General features: G+C 40.4%; 1 protein-coding gene across 1 annotated transcript; it reads right to left on the bottom strand.

Annotated features, from left to right (window-relative positions):
- Positions 1-722: 722 nt before the first annotated feature.
- Positions 723-10324, bottom strand: sdhaf3 (succinate dehydrogenase complex assembly factor 3). Its single transcript, XM_080044993.1, has 2 exons — positions 10010-10324; positions 723-1088 (listed from the first exon to the last, which is right to left on the bottom strand). Exons 1-2 carry the CDS (start codon positions 10181-10183, stop codon positions 894-896), a joined length of 369 nt encoding a protein of 122 aa, XP_079901119.1. The 5' UTR covers positions 10184-10324; the 3' UTR covers positions 723-893.
- Between the last annotated feature and the right edge of the window lie 10362 nt (positions 10325-20686).

Here is a 20686-nt window from a genome sequence, read left to right on the forward strand (position 1 = left end):
ACACCTCCCCCCCCCCCCCCCCCCCTCCTCTATACATACGGGTCAGGCCTTTTTTTTAGTGTGACTAAGTTGGCTATCTAAGCGTTCATAATTCCACATGGATAGTGCAAGGCCATCACCCAAACAGTGCCCACAATCAGCATTGGAGCTGAAAGAGGTGTAGCGACCTAGAAATATAAGATATACAAATTTCCCTGACATAATAATTTACATGTAAATATTAGTTCAAGTTCAAGTTAAACAGATGTTATTTTATCATTTCATTTCATCAGGCTGCCTTCCTATATTGCGCTCATGTGAAGTTGACTGTGGAGAAAAACATGGGTGTGAAATCTGGTTGCTTCGTGAAAACCTATAACAAAAAAATGTACGCAGTCCTGGGAGAATAAACCTGCCAAACAAAAGTCTTCTTCTTTTTCAACATAATTTAGGTGTTTGAGCCCTGTTGCATAGTTGGACATTACAGAGGGGCCGACACAGTATGCATGGACAGCCACCTTAGCTGCTAACCTAGCATGCTAACGCCCCCAGGGCAAGGGTGCATCAGAGGCAGTGCTGATGTGAGCTATGGAGCGTTCCTTCACGACCAGATACGCTCACAATGAAAATCATGCAAAACAGATGTCAAAAGGAAAAGAAATGAGTGCCACCTTAATGCTCCCTGTGGAGGAAGCTCCTTTATATTGTCACAGAAAAAAAAGAGACAAGCACACAAGTTCAAAGATATGACGCAGCACTTTAATACAATCTAATACTACTTAAAAGCCTATACTCAGCCTTTGAGTACACTCTCCATTCCCAAGCACTCAATAGAGGTAATATATTAGTTAAGTCTTAATTCATGGTAGCACCTTGTCCGGGGGCCCATTTTTCTTCTTCTGTGGCCTGCTCATTCACTTGCCATCTTCCTGGATGTCAAACTGTCTGTTGGGTTTGGTGGACTCCAGCATGAGTTCGTACAGTTGGCCCATCTGCTCCTGCTGGAAGCTGCCCAGTTTCTCCTCCGACAGCTCAGCCCCAAACTTCACTGGGCCCAGCCTGTCCCCCGCCATCTCCAGCACCTGGGTCTGCAGGGTGTCCTTGTAGTTCTACAGGGAGGGGTGTGTGTGTGTGGGGGGGGGGGGGCACAGACATACCGGCCGCTTTAAAACACAGACAGGAATAGCAGCAGCATTTTAGCACATGGTCTTCTACCTTCATGTCCAATGTTTGTTTCATTAAACACATCCGGCAAAGAACAGTTTTGAGAAACAGACTATTGCATTGTTCACAATAAAAAAACATAGAGAAACACCAATATTAACCTTTAGCAGCCATTGATTATGCTCTTTTCAGGTTCCAAATTGTAATTGTAACTAGAAACAGTTTTCATGGTGTAGTGTCCAAAAAATGTATATATATATTTCTCACAGTGCCATTGCTGAATCTCCTCTTTTCAGCCTCTGTCTGAAATGTCCCGATTTAGAGCCTGTCTCTTTATTTAGCCCCGCCTTCCAAAAAGCCCAGTCTGCTCTGATTGGCCCTGAATCTAACTGCCAGTTGTAATGTAACTACCAGTTAGCTTCAGGGGGATCTGGGGGCGGGGCTTATCACAGGTGAACATCTGATTGGGGAGCTTTCCAGCTGGAGGTGGAAAAATTGAGAGGGTTGTTTTTTTCCCCTCAGTTTAAGAGTCTCTAGTCACACCGTTGAACCACATTAATGTTGCAAAACCATGAAAAAGAGCATTTTGCATTATAATTGACCTTGAAGAATTTAATGAGACCACAATAAGTCAAACTAAACAGGACTTTTATGGAAAGATGTGAGCATGTAGATCTCTGCCTCCAGTGAATGAACTGTCTGGTTAAGTTGAGCCCATTCCTGTTTATGAGCAGGTCCATATGTTTCACTTCTGAAAAGCCTTACATTTGAACGTAGATCAGGCAAAGTCTGTCTTGTGTTTGCCCATTCACAAAGCATCTCTTTGGAACACTCTCACTGTAAGCAATCAACCATTTTTCTCTGAGAGGCTTTTTCCTGTGCATAATGTAATTATACTGAACATTTGCCAAGGGCATTTCCCCTGAGGCAGGAGGGTTCCAGCTTAAAAGGAACACGCCAAGAGTTTTGGCACAGTAGAGCTCATACTTTATACTGACTCTTATTGAAAGACTTATTGGAGAAGTCCAGAGGCAGGAAGCGGAAAACTGTAAACGCACACAACTAAAATGACAGAAATGTGAATACGCCTTCTTGAAAAAAAAAACACGTAAACAATGTTTTAATTAGGTTTACAAATGCATCTCTGTGTGGCTACAAGGTCACATTCTTATATAATTCATGTCCGCCTCACCATGTCACCCGCAGCTTTTGCCTTATTAACTTTCCGATAATAAACTGATATTGGTAAACTGACCGGACCCTTTACCAGCACAAGCAGTGGTTGACAGCCGTCCACTTCAGTCTAACCCTGACAAAGACAGACTTGTCAAAAATGTTGGTTTATTATTCAAGTAAATATATATATTTTTTATCATAACTACTTTGCTTTACTATATATTTAGGTGTTGGTCAATGCATCTTGAGATCAATTTCAAAGTGGTTTGGTTCAGGTCATATAGTGCACCACCACATCGGTAGTATCTTTGTTTTACAGCACCCCATCTTTTCCTTGGTCCTTCACCATCACACTGTTCTCCATCTCTTTGAGGAGAGCTTGTTGAGCCCCACAGAGCCGATTTATTAGTAGCATAAAAAACTCCCATGAGTCTCTGGAATAAGTGGATTACACGCTCAACACTCAGTGCAATGTAATCTCATTTTGAGTCCCAGTCCTCTTTCGGTCCCTATACTCTATACTGTGTCTCTCTCTGAGTAAGAAGAGATGCAGCGGAAATGATTTTTTTCTCTTTTGAAAGAATGAACAAAGAGAGTTGTGTATTGTTAAAGCTGTGCCATACTCATCGTGACATTGACGTTTTTTTTATCTGTTCTCAGCCGCTGTCTGGATCCAGCATCTGGCTCAAACAGTTATGGTGTGTGTGGTAATTAACATTTTCCTTTTTTAATGTGGTGGTTTTTGGGACACCATGAAGAATATAGCCTCTGTTTAGATGAAGCTGACGCTGTAACAATAACACAGCCAGATGCCGCGTGTAGCCTACGTTTGGGCGATTTGAGTAGCTGGTCATCTGCCACAATCCATTTGGCATTGGAAAAGAGCTGTGAGTTTTTTTTGTTGTTGTTACTTTTATTTTTGTCTTTATGTTTTTTTTTTTGTTTTGGTTTATTTGGTTTTGATGTTAAATTTGGACTTGACACTAATCATCACGGTATTACTGTTAATTATGTAGTTGTATTGTTTGGGGTGTGTTGGGTGGGTGGGGGTTGTAAATGTTTGTACGTCTGCATAAAAAAAGAAAATTCAATAAAAATCGTTTGTGGAAAAAAAAAATTATTTGTTTGTAATATAGTGTGTGTGTGTCTGTAAATCGTTAAGGTGGAACTGGAAGCATGAAAACATGTAATGAAAATAATTATGCAAACCTAAAAAACTGTAAGTTTAGGTATACTGGTTGGGCACAAACCAAGGCAGGTTGAATGAGGATGAGGAGTTTGGCCTTGTGGACCGTCCAGCAGAGGATGCTATTTAAATTCAATATCAGCTTGACATACTGAACTAATAAATACAAATGGAGGACACTATAGGGAGCAAAGCTGTGCTGATGGGATAATGGAAGTGGTAGCTATAAGAAAAGACAGCTGCTCTGGGTACTATAGGAAACCTGTGTGGGGACTTGTGTTACAGAGAGTGAAGAAAGATGAAGACATCAGGCCTTCAGAGATCTACTTATTTGGTGGAAGGACACAGGGTGCGACAGTTGCCTGATAAACCACATATGGCACATGCATGATACCTAAGCATACAGGGACCCCTCTGCTCTCTGATACCATTTTCCCACCAAAATTAGCGGGTCGACGCAGGTTTTTGAACGCAGACTGTCATTTGTTTAAAACTAGACATGAGTTAACGAAGCTGCTGTTCTGGAGTTCCTGTTTACAAAGCACATTGTTTAGAGCCGTTGCCTGCAACACTGTGTTGTTTTATGTACAACAGTATGTCCATTTTCTGATGCAATGGAATGCAATGAGCCATAAGTTTAGCTTGGTTCACTGTACTTTTCTACATTCCACTTGAACTATTTCCTTAGCTCAAGGACATCTAACTGGATTTCTTCCATAATTAGATTATCATTCATACTTTTTATTCATAAATGTTTCGGTCAGAATGAGAAATGGATCCTCTAGGCCTTAGACCAGGGTCCATTTAAAAGGAAAGCTATTAAAGCTCTTTTTTCATGTGTATCTGTCTGACCAGCTCAGGTGGGGTTTTTAAACACACTAATTAATGTATTGTGGAAAACTTCCTCTGTTATTTTGTGTTTGTCTAGATGACACAGTACTTTGAATGACCTTATTGTAAATTATTTGTACTCTTTCCAAGCCAATCTACTGCCATTGCGGTGTTATTCCCACCTAAGATTCCCTTGATACAGTTCAATGTTGAAATACAGCCAAAGTAGTGTATAAATATGATAAAAGCTACTCATCCCCTGATTGGAACCTAGTCAAATGGACTGTGGGTGTGAAAGCAATGCATACTGATATAGTGGAGCATAATGAAAGGGACTGCCTGCTCCCACGTGGCTTCACAGCTAGCACAGTGACACTGAGAGAGCTGTCACGAGTCCAGATGCTATCACCATCTCCTTCATTAGAGACATTACCTGCAGATGGATGATTAACATCCCTCAGCAGGGTGTTAGTGTTCTAGAACATATTGTCTCTTCTCCATTATATTCAGAAAACAAGAGTGTGACTGAGATTACTTTGGAAACTCAGGGCTGTATGCTTATTTTATTTTAGGTGGCAGGGTTCAACATAACTTTTTTTTCCTACTGGCCTGTCGGGCCAGTGGATCTGAGTTTTACTGGCCCTGCAGACACTTTTTTTTTTGTAATTTTGTGTCAATAATTATAATACAGTATAGAAGTTCCCTTTAGATTTGGTTATTTTTCTTTTAGTTAATGATATGAAATATTGATATTGCTCATACACATAATATAAAACCAGGCAAACATATTGAATTTGAAGCCTACAACTGAAAGTATGTGAAAGGAGTGGGCCAGTAGGCCTATTTCAAAGTCCAGTAGTTTGATGAGTGTTTTTATTCTTGAATTTGGGCAGTTTAATAAATAGTTCACCTGTAATAAGAGGTGTGGTAGGCAGTGTTTATCACTTTCTCCATATGCAGTAGGGATGTGAATGTTTTCCACTCGAGCTCAAGTCGACTTTAAAAATAGAAATCCGAAAATCAGGGGGTTATGCCGTTTTTTTTAATGTGAGATGTCACTGTATGCAAGTTCACGTCTGGTCGTGCGTCACTTCTGCATGAAGTGTCAGCTTCACATAAGCAGTGCAAAAATATGCAGCATAAGTTAAACGCTCGTCTAAGACTATGATGTTAAATCACCTTAGAAACACACAATGCCTAGTGCGAGCGAAGCAGTGTTTCACCGTGAGATTTCGCCAGTGAGCCGCCGGGCGGCAGAACTCCGCGGTTTGACTACTAAAATAATAACCGGGGATATTCTCCCCGTTAGCGATGTCAATGGGGAAGGCTTCCGCGATCTGATTGCATGTCTCGAGCCTTAAAACACAGAGCCATGTCGGCAAACAAACTGCGCGACTACAGGAACTGTACAGTGATCCGCCTCCCCCCGTTAGTTTCTGTCTACAGCCGACACAATTACAATCACCTGAGACGCATTCACAGCGGTTAAATAACGCCTCTCATTTGTATTACCATTAGCGCTTTGATGCAAATACTTAAACATTACGGCGGCAGCTAAAGGAAAAGCGCAGTTTTCACTTTTATTTTCTGCACCTCAACCTCTGCTGTGGGAAGAAAAAAAGGGGGAAAAGTAAGTCGATTGATTTGTTGAGTCGTTCACATCCCTAATATTGAGTTGGCTCTCTCGGTATTGTCCCGCTCGCGGAGCAGATCGGAGGGTAGGCCTACAGCTCTGCCAACGGAGCGAGAGTGCACCCGTTTGTTGCTCCGCCTGTCAAAACGCCCACGCATAGTATGTCCACTGGCCTTTCATTAAAAAATATATGATATATTATGTATATTATAATGAGTCTTAAATAAACACTGCTTTCATTACGACTCTCAGCGCGCATTTCAATGAACCATGGTGTAGTCTACAAAAATATGCTGATCTGTGGTTGGCCGTTACTGGCCCGGGCGGGCCAGTGACTGGCCAATCAACTTGCCCTGCATATGATTTTACTGGCCCCGGGCCAGCGGGCCGTTGGTTATGTCGAACCCTGGGTGGTAGCGCTGGTGCTAGCAAGCAAAAAAAATCAGTAGCACAAAAATAAATTCAGTAGCGCACAAAGTATGATCAAAAACTTGCATAACCTTAACCCATGCATTTCGCTCTAATTACCTTTTAGCCTGTCATCTTGGTCTCATTTGAAATTCTCAATTAATATCATATCCTAGTGTGTGCAGTAATAATTGTAGAAAAATTAATAGGGGTGCACTAATTGCAATTTAGACAAAAGAATCTAACCTGCCAATTGCAATTTTTTGCTGATTCAGAACTATTTCTCCCCATAAAATGTATATCTATATATTTTTTGTATATACATATAATTATTATATTAATAATAATATTATTTTTTTGTTTAATGTCCTTCTGTTAATTAAAACCAAACTTTAAAACATATGCCTATTAAATAAATAAGTATACATATTGGTACAATTTAGGATAAATTAAATAGGTTGTTGTGAATGTGTTGGGAGTAGTTCTTCAGTGGCTTATCAGTTATTTCAAACTTTGTTTAAATAGACTACTGTTGACTGCTCTCTGCAGCTGAAGCAGTTGATTTAAGCTAGCGCACTGCAGGGCTGTGAAGCGCAAACTTCCTGTTCTTACACACATCTTTCACCAGCCAAAGTGGAGGGTGGACTCAATAACTTACTTGCCAAAGACAACATTTACCTGCATTTAGAGAGTGTTAATGTAGCAGTGTTGTGCAGCACTCCTCTGTGTCTCAAACAGACAGCATCTGCTCATTAACAAGCTGTTGCACTAGTGCGAGTGGACTTGTATTCATCATCGCACGTGATCAATTTCAGTAGCAAACGCGATCAAAACTGTCGCACTGTACAGCCCTGGAACTAGAGGGGGTGGTACACAAATATACGGATCCCCATACAGATTGTCGTGACAGTTCTGTAGCGATGAAACTATGTTATTGTTATAAATTGTGAATAGAACTGGGCCCAACATTGAGCCCTGTGGGACACCATTTGTAACTTTCAAAAACTCAAGATTGGTAGCTTCCCAGTTTAACTGATTGCTTTCTATCAGAAAGATAATCCCTTAACCAGCTACATGCAGAATGATCAAAACCAATGTCATGCAGCCGCTGTAAAAGCAAATGGTGGTCCACAGTATCAAAGGCCTTTGAAAGATCAATAAAAAGTGGTATGGTATGGTAAATGGACTTGTATAGCGCTATAACTCCGTTTATCACAGACCCAAAGCGCTTTACATTGTTTTTGTACACATTCACCCAGTCACACACACATTCATACACCGATAGCAGCAGCTACCACGCAGGTAAGCTAACTATCGGGAGCAATTCGGGGTTCAGTGTCTTGCCCAGGGACACTTCGACATGTGGCGGGGAGACGGGGGATCGAACCTCCGACCTGCACACCAGAGGCGAACTCCCTACCCACTTCGCCACTGCCGCCCCCAAGTGCTGCATAGTGCTTTTTTTGTCTACTGCTTTAACAATGTTGTTTACAACCAAAGTGACACAGCAGAGACAGTACTGTGGCCTGCCCAAAAAACTGATTGGAACGGGCTCAAAATGGAAGAACTGGCTAGAAATGTTTTTGACTGATTATTAATAAGTGATTCTAGGATTTTTGCCAGGCATGGGAGTTTGGATATTGTCCTGTAGTTATTGAGATTATTTTTGTAACAACCTTTATGTAAGAGAATTACGTGAGCTTTTTTCCAAATTTTAGGAAGTATACCAGAGATGGAAAGATAAAATAAAATATGGGTTATTTCCTTTTTTGGGACCTTGATTGAAAACAGGTCCAAATTGTCCTCTCCCATGTACTGTACTTTTTGGGGTTGGGGAACGCATCTACAACAACACTTTGTGGGAACAGGATCAAGGGTGAACAGAGCAGTTAGAGGGACAGGCAGTACATTATTATCGTTGTAGGAGGCGTACATCCTCCATTCCGGAAGAGTTGACTAGCAGCTACAAAATGTTTATTGAAAGCTAAACTAAGCTATTTTTTGATCATTAGTATGATCATTTATTCAATCCAATCAATGTTAAAATCACCCATCACAATCAATCACATGTAGGAGGCGGAGCACATGTGCTAGATCGTTTAAGGAGCTAGTTACAGTTGAAGGGGGCCTGTACACACCAATTACAACAATACAATCATTTTATGATAAATAGAATTATAGCGCTATTAATTCAAAGCAATCTGGAACATAGAGACAGCATGTAATAATGTTACAGAATAATGGGATTTTACATAGACAGCCACTCCCCGACCCCTTGTGTTTCTGTCTAATAAATTGTAGTGATGTGTTGCCACAATAGTCATTTATACTCTTCTTTAACCAGGATTCAGTCAGAACCAAGATATCTGGGTCTGACTGAGACACTACAGAATGTACATGATCCTATTTAACATGCAGTAGTAAACTTCTAATATTTAAATGTAGAAAACCCAAATCCTTTCTGGATTTGAGAATGTGTGGTGAATTCAGTTTCGATATGCTAATGTCAGGGTTCACAAAATGTTTAGGTAAGCATTATATATTATATATGTGGAGAAAAAAAAGTGTTAAATCTGGTCCCCTCTGCAACAGTACTAGGCTGACTACTGCTACCACGACTTCTCCCTCAAACCCCTTATAGGGACTGTGTTGACAGGCAACACACTAAAAACCATAGGTACCACATACAATCCAACTTCAAAAATACTGAACTATCCCTTTAAATAGTAAAGTAAAAAATAACATTCTGTTTTTTTATGAATAGATGACACAAAGTAAATGAACCAACAAAATAGATGAATAAACCAACACAATATGTAACCAAGTTTACATGTCCGAATAGGAGAAGTCTGATGCCAGCTACCTTTCCTTTTTTAAATCTGTGGTCTAACTAATAACATCAGGTTCAGCAGTTTCAATGTCACCTTGTAGGTAGGTAATGTATACTTGCGGCAGTCCCTCAGTGTAAGCTTACTGTTCACTGATACTGCTCTGCCATCTAGTGGTAATGGACTGACATAACACTGGCAACCAATAATTCATTACATCACTGATTACAGTTCCAGTCTATGCTGACAGCAGCTACTAACAACACTGAGCTCATGAGCATAGTCCTTTTTCTGGGAAATATTAGAGTAAAAGCAACACAGGGGCGGCCAAAATTGGAACCATTCGTATCGTGGGTATTTTATGGGCTGACTGCACTACTCTTACACTCAATGTTTATATGTGGCCACTCTCAGGCTAAAATAATTCTCCACCAAAACCCATTCAGAATTATTGGTAGCAAGGTGAAGATGGCGTTGATACAGCATGTAGACATTAAGAATTGTGTTGTAAAAGTGCTCAAAGTTTGGAGACACAATCTTTTTAACAGGAGAAGGCCACAGAAGTCCATGTAATTTCATATAATAATGCATCAGTCATAATGTCATTAAAGTGAGACACTCGTATAACAGGACTTGATACATTAGCGAATTGACAGAATCTTGGAGTTATTTCAAGATAGATCCACCATGCATCTCCGAAATGGTAAATGGTAGCCTAATTAAGGTAAATGGTATAAAGAGGAAACTTGAGAAATGTTTGAATGAGCTTTGGTTAGTGCGTCGTATCAGAGTGTAATGGTTTACCTTCCACTCTGTCATGAAGCCCTTAATCTCTTCGGCCGGTGCACTTTTATGTCTCCTGAACTCGTCTTTCACATACTGGTCACCGAGGGCTCGCAGGTCAATGGGCAGGAACCGGTGCAGGACCAGAATCCTCTTGTATAACGAGCGGACGTTGGAGACATGAGCAGCGGCCATGGAGTCTCCTCACGCCGGCTAACGTTTCACCAAAGCAGCCTCCGACAGTCGTCCGGTAAGCAGAGAACAGTGACAGACGTGACGGTGTTTACCGATAGAAACCAAATATTCACAAGGAGAATTATTTAACACACATGTCCTTGTTTATCCCGGAAGTGAACATTCTTCTTCTTCTTCTTTCTAAATGAGAAGCTAGCTAACAATTTCCGCCCTCTCCTGGATTGGAGCAGTATTTAGCAGAAAAAAAAAAAAAAACGATTCAAACCATTTTGGTCTTTTTTAATTGGGTTTTAAAGGCGTTTAAATAAGGCCACAAAATAGGCCTTTTATATCACTTGACAATTTACAAGATATTCTAAGCAACGTAGCCTATGTAGCCTAGTTTCTCTTCTTGGTCCTTTACTCAGAAAGCCGGCGTCTGTAGTTAGTTGATGGAAGAAGACTCAGTGTGAGGCAGATGAGGAGGTCTCAGGAATTCAATTATTTTTTTATTCAAACAACAAAACTCATCCTGCAGTCAAAACGAAGCCAATAAGAATTTAAAGTGTTTGTAGCCAAATAAACTAATAGAGGTACCTACACAAAACAAAAAGCTATGAAGAGTTCCTTAGTTTGAGACCTGACTTTTTCCAGAATTGTGGCTGCTTTTAACCCTAACCAGCTCCACCCTAATGGTCAGAGGGCAACCTATGGCCCCCAGAGGACATCCTGAGTTTAGTCATCACCTAGAGTCGATATGTCACGTTGGCCAAGAAGTCTGATTCAGCAACTTTTAAGACGATGATGATGATGATGATGATGATGGCCAGGGTCAATAAACTACTGTTATCTCTTAGCCAGACTGTCTTTGATTAACTCACAAGACAGTCACCTTTGTGTGAAATTTGAATGATCTACAGGTCAGCCTTGAGGGTTTCCTCACTCAGGCAGCTGACATCCCTGACTTTGCCCCCTGCCAGATGAGGCATTGTCTTTGTCCTGCTCTGTAGCAGTATAGGCCTTAATATAAAATGTATAGTATCATAATACACTACAGTAATCTTAAAATGTGTCATAACGAAATACACTACACCTACATTGAGACATAGAATAAAATGTCATAGTTTGTCATACAATATATTAAGACTGCCTATCCTTTAAAATAAATTAAGATAAGCTTACATTTAAAATGAACTCACATTAAATGGGGTAGGGGTCTTCAATCAATATAATTGATTGAAAGTATTTCAAGTCTCAAGACACTTGTTTATTCCACCTTTTTTAACGACTGAAAACATTTTAAACTAATTTTTAAAAGTAACATCAATTGGGGGTAACTGAAGCAAAAAAAAAGACATTTGACAGTATATAATAAAGTCACATTTTTCTTTTACAGTGAAACACTGCAGGTGAAAGAGTCACATGTATATAGGCCTATAGCATCATGGAACTTGACAGTTGATTATTTACATTAAAATTATATGAATATTTTTGTATTAAGCTACAATTCTTGGATAGCCTACTGCCATTTTTAGTTTTATAAATCAAAAATTCTATGTATAGGTCTTAAAAATACATTTTCTGCATGTTTTTAAGAAGACCATGTTTGATAAATGAACAACATGTGAACAAATCCTTCTGCAATAGGAATATTAGAATATTTATCAAAACGTCATTCAAGGAAATACTAGCCTATAAGGGAAGGGAAAGCAAAAGTAGAACACCAAATTCCCCTGGTTTGTAGGGGCCACAGCATAACACATGTCAAAAGGGGATCTTTTAAATGATTTTATTTTTAGGCCCAAATATATTTTTGTGTTTTCTTACATGGTTACACCCCCATGAATTGTAACCTGTGTATTCATAGTAGGGACATGTGTTTTCTATTTAGGCTGCCTATCTCACAGTCCAAGCTTACATACAAAACACAAGACTTTTCAACCTTACATTGTTCAAATAAACCACCCGTCTCTTCAAGCTGATCGCATCCTAAATAATGCAGCTTACAGTTAATTTAAATGTGCAACATTTTGTAGTTGGGGATGGTCACATGCACTGCTCTTTGCCTCTGTTTCTTGCCCTGCGTTCCAATCCCCATACTTCCCTAGTATTAAGTATGCCAGAAAAAGATTTAGGATGTCCGAATACATGCACGTCATTTGTAGTATGCTGAAAATACATAAATGCCCCATAACTCCAATAGCATTTTGGAGTATTCGACATAATGAAAAAAAAACTTCCTTATCTGATTTCTCTCCTGTGGCCCTAAAACTCTTCTTTACTTTTAATGTAGTGAAAAGAAAAAGTATGTGAATTGGAGCGCAGGGTCTGTTTCCTGGTTTGTTTTCCTCTCTCTTTACTACCACTAGAGGGCAGCAACAGTGTGCATTTTTAAAACCTTCATACTTCAATAACTTGTAATTCAGCACTAGTCAGCTACACATCCAGCAAGTCTGGTTGTACGACTCCATAACAGAAACTAACTGAATAATGCGTGACAACTAGACTCTGTATATAGAAATGGTCACAACACTCTGACCTACAGTATTGCCCAACTGAATACTATAGCTGCAGGTGATTCTTTATCCTAATTAACTCAAGTTAATACATCCTGGCTAAATCTGCAGTGATATTAGTTGATTTTAGTATATGTACATTGGATGGTTCTGAAATAGAAAGAGAATGCCTATAAAGTGACTAGGGCGTATTCATTGATGAAAAGCTCCCCAATAAACCTCATGCTATTGAGTTAACCAAGAAGTTAGAGGAATACTTCACTCATACGGTACAGGCGTTCTATCATTATAAAAGCGCTATTATAATATAATGAATGAGGTTTTTCTTCCCTCAGTCTTCCCTTGGCCCAGCTATCCTGTTAATCCTAACCATACAGTTTACCGTGTGATGTCTCACATGGGAAAATGTAGGGTTAGACAGTGAGACCATAAACACACTTCTGCCTTTTCTCAGGCTAGGATGAACCTATTTCTAACATTTTTGCACATTTATACTACATAGGATCTCAGAGTTCAATACACCCTCATATTTCCACCGGTGAAGTAGGCCTTTAATGATGAACCTTGGGTTCCTTTTTTGAAATAGATCCTAGAAAGCAGATGGTGAAATGTACTGTCTTCCCTGTACTTATGATTCTAGTTATACGACATGCTGCCTTTACCACTGTGAAACAGCTTGATACTGTTTATCACTCAGCAGCACTTTGTTTTATGACTGGCGATCACTTTAGCACACATTGTAATCTTTACCTGACAGTGTGTGCTCATCACTGGCTGCTTGGATAAGGAAGCATTTGATTTAGACTTTAGTGTCCCCAAGGGGAAATTCTTTTTCACATCACAGGTACATTTATGGTCTGCATGCCGACAGACAATGGACAGAAACAAAGTAAACATACATACAGGATATATAAACAGAGTGGGACTGGGGTGATTTATCTTGGCCTTTTGTTAAGTGCCGCTATGGCTGCAGGCACCAGGCTTTTGCCATAGCGAGCCCTCCGGCACAACAGGGACCTGTACCTGCGTCCGGAGGGCATGACAGTGAAGTGGCAGTTGAGTGGGTGTGAGTTGTCCTGTGTGTAACCCTAGGGTACACAATTTTACTTTAACTGAGATATGTTTGTAAATAATATGTTATCGAAAAATCAAACTGTAACAGAGTACTGGGCTAATTGGTAGGTTTGTCTCGTGGAGCTGGTGGAGGATTAAAGACACGACACAGATATTTGGTAACCGGTTTTGTATTTCAAATAAACAAAGAATAATCACTTGACTCAATCAAGGAAATATAAACAAACATAAATAAAAATGAGGCCTTCAATTCAATTATCTTAGATGTTCACACTTGGTATGGGCACACTTTACTCCATACATTTAGATCCACAGTTCCCAGTTCTACTCAAACATTGATTAGACTAAACATAAAACAATGCATCCCACACACTTCATTCACTGCAGGTTAGATATGTTAGATGTGTTTGTGGGTGCAGAATGTTCAAGGAAGTCAGTGTTTGTTTGGGCAGGGGAAATCCTACCACACTCCAGGCAGCCAGCTTGAAGCCTGCCTTTTTAGGGAATTGGACTCGAGTTTGTTCTTCTCCTTTAGCTCGCCATCATCTCGCTCCGGCAATAGGGCCTGACCTGTTTAGGTAAACAGGTAAGATTACAAGTCTGCTCAATTTGGGAGCAGCATTTTAATTAAGTGTTCCATTTTGGAGCTCTCACCAGTGTTCAGTGTTAGAAGCGTCCTCCTCAGCAGCAGATCAGCTCCCCCATGTTTTCAGTCACAGTCCAGGTAAGTATGTTTTGTTTCCAGGGTTGGTAAGTTTGGTTGTGTCTCTCCTGTGTTGTGCTTCTCTTCCAAAAGTTCTGATTGACTGGGGTTTTAACTGTGTCCTGCTGCCTGAATGCTTAATTAGCTGATTTGGTTCACCTGGGGAATGGGGGTTGGCTCAAGGGATTTGATTGACAGTTTGCCAATTTCAACAGTGTTACATGTGCTATTGTGGATGCAATGCGTGAGATGGCCTTGAGATTCAGTTCTGACAGTGTGGGTGTGGGGAGACCAATTATTTTGGCAGCTATGTTTTTGACACGTGTGAGTTTGACACGGTTTTTGACAGTGAGCATGTTAAAGAAGCAGATGGAACAGTAGAGCAGGATGGGCTGGACAATACTTTGATACAACAGAAGGAGGAGATGGGGGGAAACATAGAGTCCTTTAAGTTTACGGATGGCATACAGTCCTTGGTGGCTCCTTTTTTGAATGTCCGTTGTGTGCTGGTCGAAATTGAGTTTATTGTCCAGTGTGAGTCCAAGGTATTTCAAGCTGTCAACTGTTTCTACTGTGTCATTGTTGATGAGAGTGGGGGGCTGGGGTGATGGGGTACCTATTGTTATTTCTTTTGTTTTGTTTTGTTTTGAGATGGAGGAAGTTATGTGTGCACCATTGGGAGAAGTGAGTGATAGTGTTGTGGTAATCTGATACAGAGTTATTGTCTGATAGGAGGGCGAGGATGGCAGTGTCGTCAGAGTATTTGAGGTAGGTGGTGGTGTGGGAGGGGCTGGTGCAGTCATTAGTGTAAAGGGTGTAGAGGAAAGGGCTAAGCACACAGCCCTGGGGGGCTCCGGTGTTGGTGGTGAGTGTGGGTGATGTGGATGTGCCTACCCGAACAGCTTGCCGTCTGTCGCTGAGGAAGTTGTGCAGGAGATGGATCAGGATGGGTGGAGTGTTGAGGTGGTGAAGCTTCTGGATGAGCAGGTGTCTTTGGATGGTGTTGAAGGCGGAGCTGAAGTCCACAAAGAGGATCCTGGCGAAATTGCCTGAGGAGTCTAGGTGCTGGAGGAGAAGATGCAGCAGGCAGGCGACAGCGTCCTCTGTGCTCCTTTTTTCCCTGTAGGCGAATTGAAGGGGGTCCAGATGAGGTTTGACAAATGGGAGGATGGTCCTGAGCAGCAGTTTTTCAAAGCATTTCATGATTATGGGTGTGAGGGCGATGGGGCGGTAGTGGTTTGGTTCGGAGGGTCGTGGTTTTTTGGGTACCGGGATTATGGTTGCACTTTTCCAGAGGAGGGGTATTGTGGCTGTAAGGTAGGATTCACAGAAGAGGGAGTGGGCGATTGGAGCCAGCTCAGCAGCACAGGTCTTCAGCACCCTTGCTGGGATGCCGTCGGGTCCTGGGGCCTTGGATGGGTTGCACCGGCTGAGCTGGTGGCGAACTTCTTCCACTGTGAAGGGGGCAGGCTCATTGGGATCTATTGGGGGGAGAGCCTGTAGTGCTTGCATGCAGTCTTTTGTGAAATCCTGTGAGTCAAACCGGTTGAAAAATGTGTTCAGTTCAGTGGGGAGAGCATGTATGCTTATTAAGCCATTATAGAAAATAACTACAAAATAACCCTAGAGCTCCCATTGCATGGAGCTCTTATACAGTACAAGACCAGATCACCGGATTGGCTGTTTTTTGAGGTGCCGCAAATCAAAACTGAGTTGGGAAAAAACTGCTTATTGTGTATAGAGCCTAGACCTTCAAGAAACCCTTAAAGGTGAAGTAAGCGATTTATTTACGTTAATTTAAAGGCCTACTTCACCGGTTTGAATATGAAGGTGTATTGAATTCTGAAAATATAGGGTTAAAAAAAACTTACTTTGTAAATATTACTGTGATGTCTTTTACTGTGACATCACAGTAATATTTACAAAGTACGTTTTTTTTTAACCCTATATTTCTCTTTCTGTGATGTCACGAGAAAGAGAAATATAGGGTTAAAAAAAACACTCTTTCTGCCTTTTCTCAGGCTAGGATGAACCGATTTTAATTTTTTTTGCACATTTATACTACATAGGATCTCAGAATTCAATACACCTTCATATTCAAACCGGTGAAGTAGGCCTTTAAGTGTTAAATCGCTCTTTATTCCTACAGTGATCACTTATATAGTGTGCACGTCTCATAAAGACGATCTCTCAGCCACCCGCTCTGCATGTAATCAGCAAATAAACTTTTCGGGGATCCCATTACTGATAACCAGAAGAATATAATAATGATAATCAGAAGAGCGAACGCTACAAACCCGCGCCCGTCTCAGTGCCGGTACACGTGCAGAGCAACAGATGGGTGAATGTTTATGTGCCTACAATGGCGGGGCAGGGAAAAATCCTTCCCAATGTCTGTTTTGATGGTTTTTATCATGTTGTATCACACTTGATTGAACTCGCTGCTTGAAGACCGCAGTGCATTAATGTTGTGACGAGGGAGGGGACTGCTTACTGCAGTCACCGACAGGAAGTTGGCCAACATAATTTTGTTTACAGCACCTTTAAGTGAAATTTCCAAATTTCTTTTGACAAATTCAATTATTTTTTATGTATTGTATATTATGTCCTCTATTCTGCACATTTTCAATTTCTTTAGTTTGGAGTTCACATTGAGGGCAGTGGGACAGTTTGATTTAATTTCTTTATTGTTCAAATACAGGTACAAAGACAGACGGAGCAGAAATAATACATTACTATTTCATCAGTATTCTGCCAGCATGCAGGTTGCTGCTGGGTTGTCGTCATCAGGTTGTGTAACCTTGTGCTTTGTTCCTGTTTGACGAGACACTTGTTCGCCCACATGGTTTGGCAAACTCCTTCATGTGCCAATGTGATGTTGGTTTTTTATGATGAACACTTCTGTCAACACTGGCTGAATTTCTTTACGTGTGAAGCTAACAAGGCAAGGTAAGGCAAGGCAAGTTCATTTCTATAGCACAATTCAGACCGAAGGCCATTCAAAGTGCTTTACAGGGGCAAGATTAAAATACATAATAATAATAATGTCTTTATTTATATAGCACCTTTAAAAATAATGGTTAACAAAGTGCTTTAACAAAATACATACGAGCAAGTACAATCAAATAAATACATACTAATAAAAAAACACACATACAAAAAGATAAATACACATACTCATACACACACGACAAACTAAACAAGATTAATAAGTGCTAGGGTAAAAAGACATTGAGAAAGAGAATAAAAAGAATAAGTAGATGGCATCACGTAAAAGCAAGTCTGTAAAAATATTAATACATAATATACAATAGAAATAAAACATTTGACCAACTCTAATCTAATGTCACACAGTGTTAGTGTCTGCATGCTGCTACCATCTCAGGGGTGTAGGCCCTACTACAAACCCAGGGGCCTATTTCACAAAACCAAGATAAGGTATTAGGCCGGGATATTTCAGCCATCTTGGCTTGCTTTAGTCATGATGCCATATCAGTCATGCCTTATTGGTTCATTCCTCTGTCACTCCAATCGGAAATCAAGGTGTGTAACAGTTAATCCATGAACTGTGTATTGCTTAATTGTTATAAGCCTGTTTTAAGTACCCCACATAAAGGACTACATTGCCATTTAGTTATACATATTAAAATAATGTATGTGATAGGTATGCAGGCTACATTATATTGGTATATATAATTGATTATTGATGGCAGATGAAGTTGCACAATGTGGTTTAAACTCAAATTGCAGCGGTGTATGTCAGTCTGGTAAGTGTATTCTAAATTGGAATTGGTACAGTTTGTGGTTCCACATAGTTCATCATTTATTATCTCACCTGTCACATGTTTAACTTTGTGAAAGATGCACCAGTAGACTGCTCACTGTCACTCTTTTATCCTTAAACAAAACAGGGAGCATCAAGATCAGTTGGACAATCATGAACTAGCAAGGCGTTGTGATCGAAGAATAAAGTTATTTGAACTTGAATTGAATTGCATTTGTGAACGACTGAATGTGGTTGCAAAGTTCCCTGGACATTTATACACACTGGCAATTACAGAAGCCTTGTGACATTAGTCAACTATGGACTATCTGTATCTGATCTGTATGACGTTTACTTGGATATGCAAAACATTAGGCTACAGCCTATACAATGCCCCAGATTCCATGGAAAGGTGCAGTAGAACACACCCACATAGCCTCAGGGGGACATCAGGGCAATGTTGTTAATAATATGGTACTTGCTGTAGTTTGGTCTGGCTTTGCGAGTCTAATAATATGGCAACTGCCTCCAACCTACCTGGTTAACGCCAACGTTCATTTGGGACTGATTAAGAATATACACAGATGAACACACAGGGATTGGTGTAAGTGGCAAGTCAGAGAAAAATAAATTGTTCTTTATTTTTATTAAACCTCCTTTTGAAGCATGTTGCATTGTGTGGCCTCTGTTCACTTGTGTTGTTTCAAAATGACCACAACTTGTTTTGTAGCAAGGGAACACCATGTATTTGACATCAAGTCACAAGGTCTGTATACTCCTAATTATATTGGAGCCATTTGTAGTAAACTTATGTAGGATTTTGAACAGTTCTCAAACTTTTTTTTTTACAGTGAGTTGCAAGTGCTGGAGCAAAAAGTGACACAGATACCCGGTCTTCATAAATATATTGTAAAACTATATGTAGTTGTAAAAGTTTATGTACAGTATTTGGATATTTTGATGGCTGCGTTTGGTGCCGGCAATAGTGAGTAGAGGAGGTGGCCATGTAAAACACTTAACCCAAGCTCGGCAAGCTCTTTCCGGTCAAATATTTCAAGAGGACAATATAGTCACATGCAAGGCCAACAAGGTGTCCCTCTCCCTCTGAGGCGCTCAGGTAGGTGTGGGTCAGAAATGATATACTTTCAGAATGCAATCAAATGAAGAGAATAATTAACAAATCAATCACGGGCAAAGATTTGAGGTATGAGGCCACATCACATTCGACATCTGTCAACATTTTAAGTTGGGGCTAACAATCGCATTCACAGCTTCCAGATCTTGAACCCAGCTCCATTCCCCTGGTCCAGGGCCTGCCTTCACCGACTGGCTAAGGGATTGTTTTACGCTCTTTAATTGTGTGAGCATTATGAATTTATAAAGTTTAGTCAAAGGAATGTACTACTATCTCAGCCATGGAGCAAAACTTTTTTACGGCACTTTAACTTTCCTCCTGAAAGGTGGAGTCAGTGATTCTGGAGAGTTTGTTGTCAAAATCACTTCTTGTTAAAATCTGTGAATATCTCTCTCTGTCACTCTCTGCGATCCTGTACGTAATGTGTGTGCACATGTCATTGTATTATACATCTAATAAAAATTGAGTTTCAACAGAAATCCATGTGCCAAATATTTTGTATATATTAAATTATTTTTTAGATGAATAAAGTGTCAGTATCAGTGTTTGGTTCCCATCTCCATTGAAAGTGGGTTCGCAGAAAACACCTAACAAAGAAGACTTTTTCAACCAAGGGCGCACTCACACTAGGCAAAGTTGCCCTGTACCGTACACAAGGAAGATTTCTAAACCATTTAGGGCTTTATAAACCGACATCAATATTTTGAAATCAATTCTTTGGGTGACAGGAAGCCAGTGTAAAGACCTCAGAACTGGGGTAATGTGATTCACTTTTTTGGTACTGACAATAATCTCAACTGGGCCTGAGTACAGTTGCTCCTTCCCTATGTCACCATGTGCCTTTGTGATTTGGAGCGTAGGCTACTTGCAGGCTACACGATTGTATTTGAATAATTTAATCCGGACAAATTTGCATTTCCGATTGGTGCACAAGCCATGACCAGAGCCTCAATCAGTCTGGTTACCTGTGTATCATTTTGTAGGAGTGAATAACCTGTTTCCTACAAATGACACCAAGCTCTCTCTCTCTCTCTCTCTCTCTCTCTCTCTCTCTCTCTCTCTCTCTCTGTCTGTTTCGACACACTGGCTCTTTCATTGTGTCAGGTCATATTACAATTATGTAAACACATGGTAAGGGTGTTCCCGTATTGTAGCCTACGCTCAAATAGATTGCATTTCTGTCTTTCCATATATAAGCAGTATACCATACAGGGCTCTAAAAATATTTCACATGCTGCTGAACCCTCTGGAAAGATGCAGAAGATCTAGTAAATCTGGTTTGACTTCTACATCATCAGCTGAACCAGTTTACGTTCCTGAATGAACTTTCAAC

The sequence above is a fragment of the Ammodytes marinus genome, assembly GCF_949987685.1.
Source record: "Ammodytes marinus genome assembly, chromosome: 17".
NCBI lineage: Eukaryota > Metazoa > Chordata > Actinopteri > Uranoscopiformes > Ammodytidae > Ammodytes > Ammodytes marinus.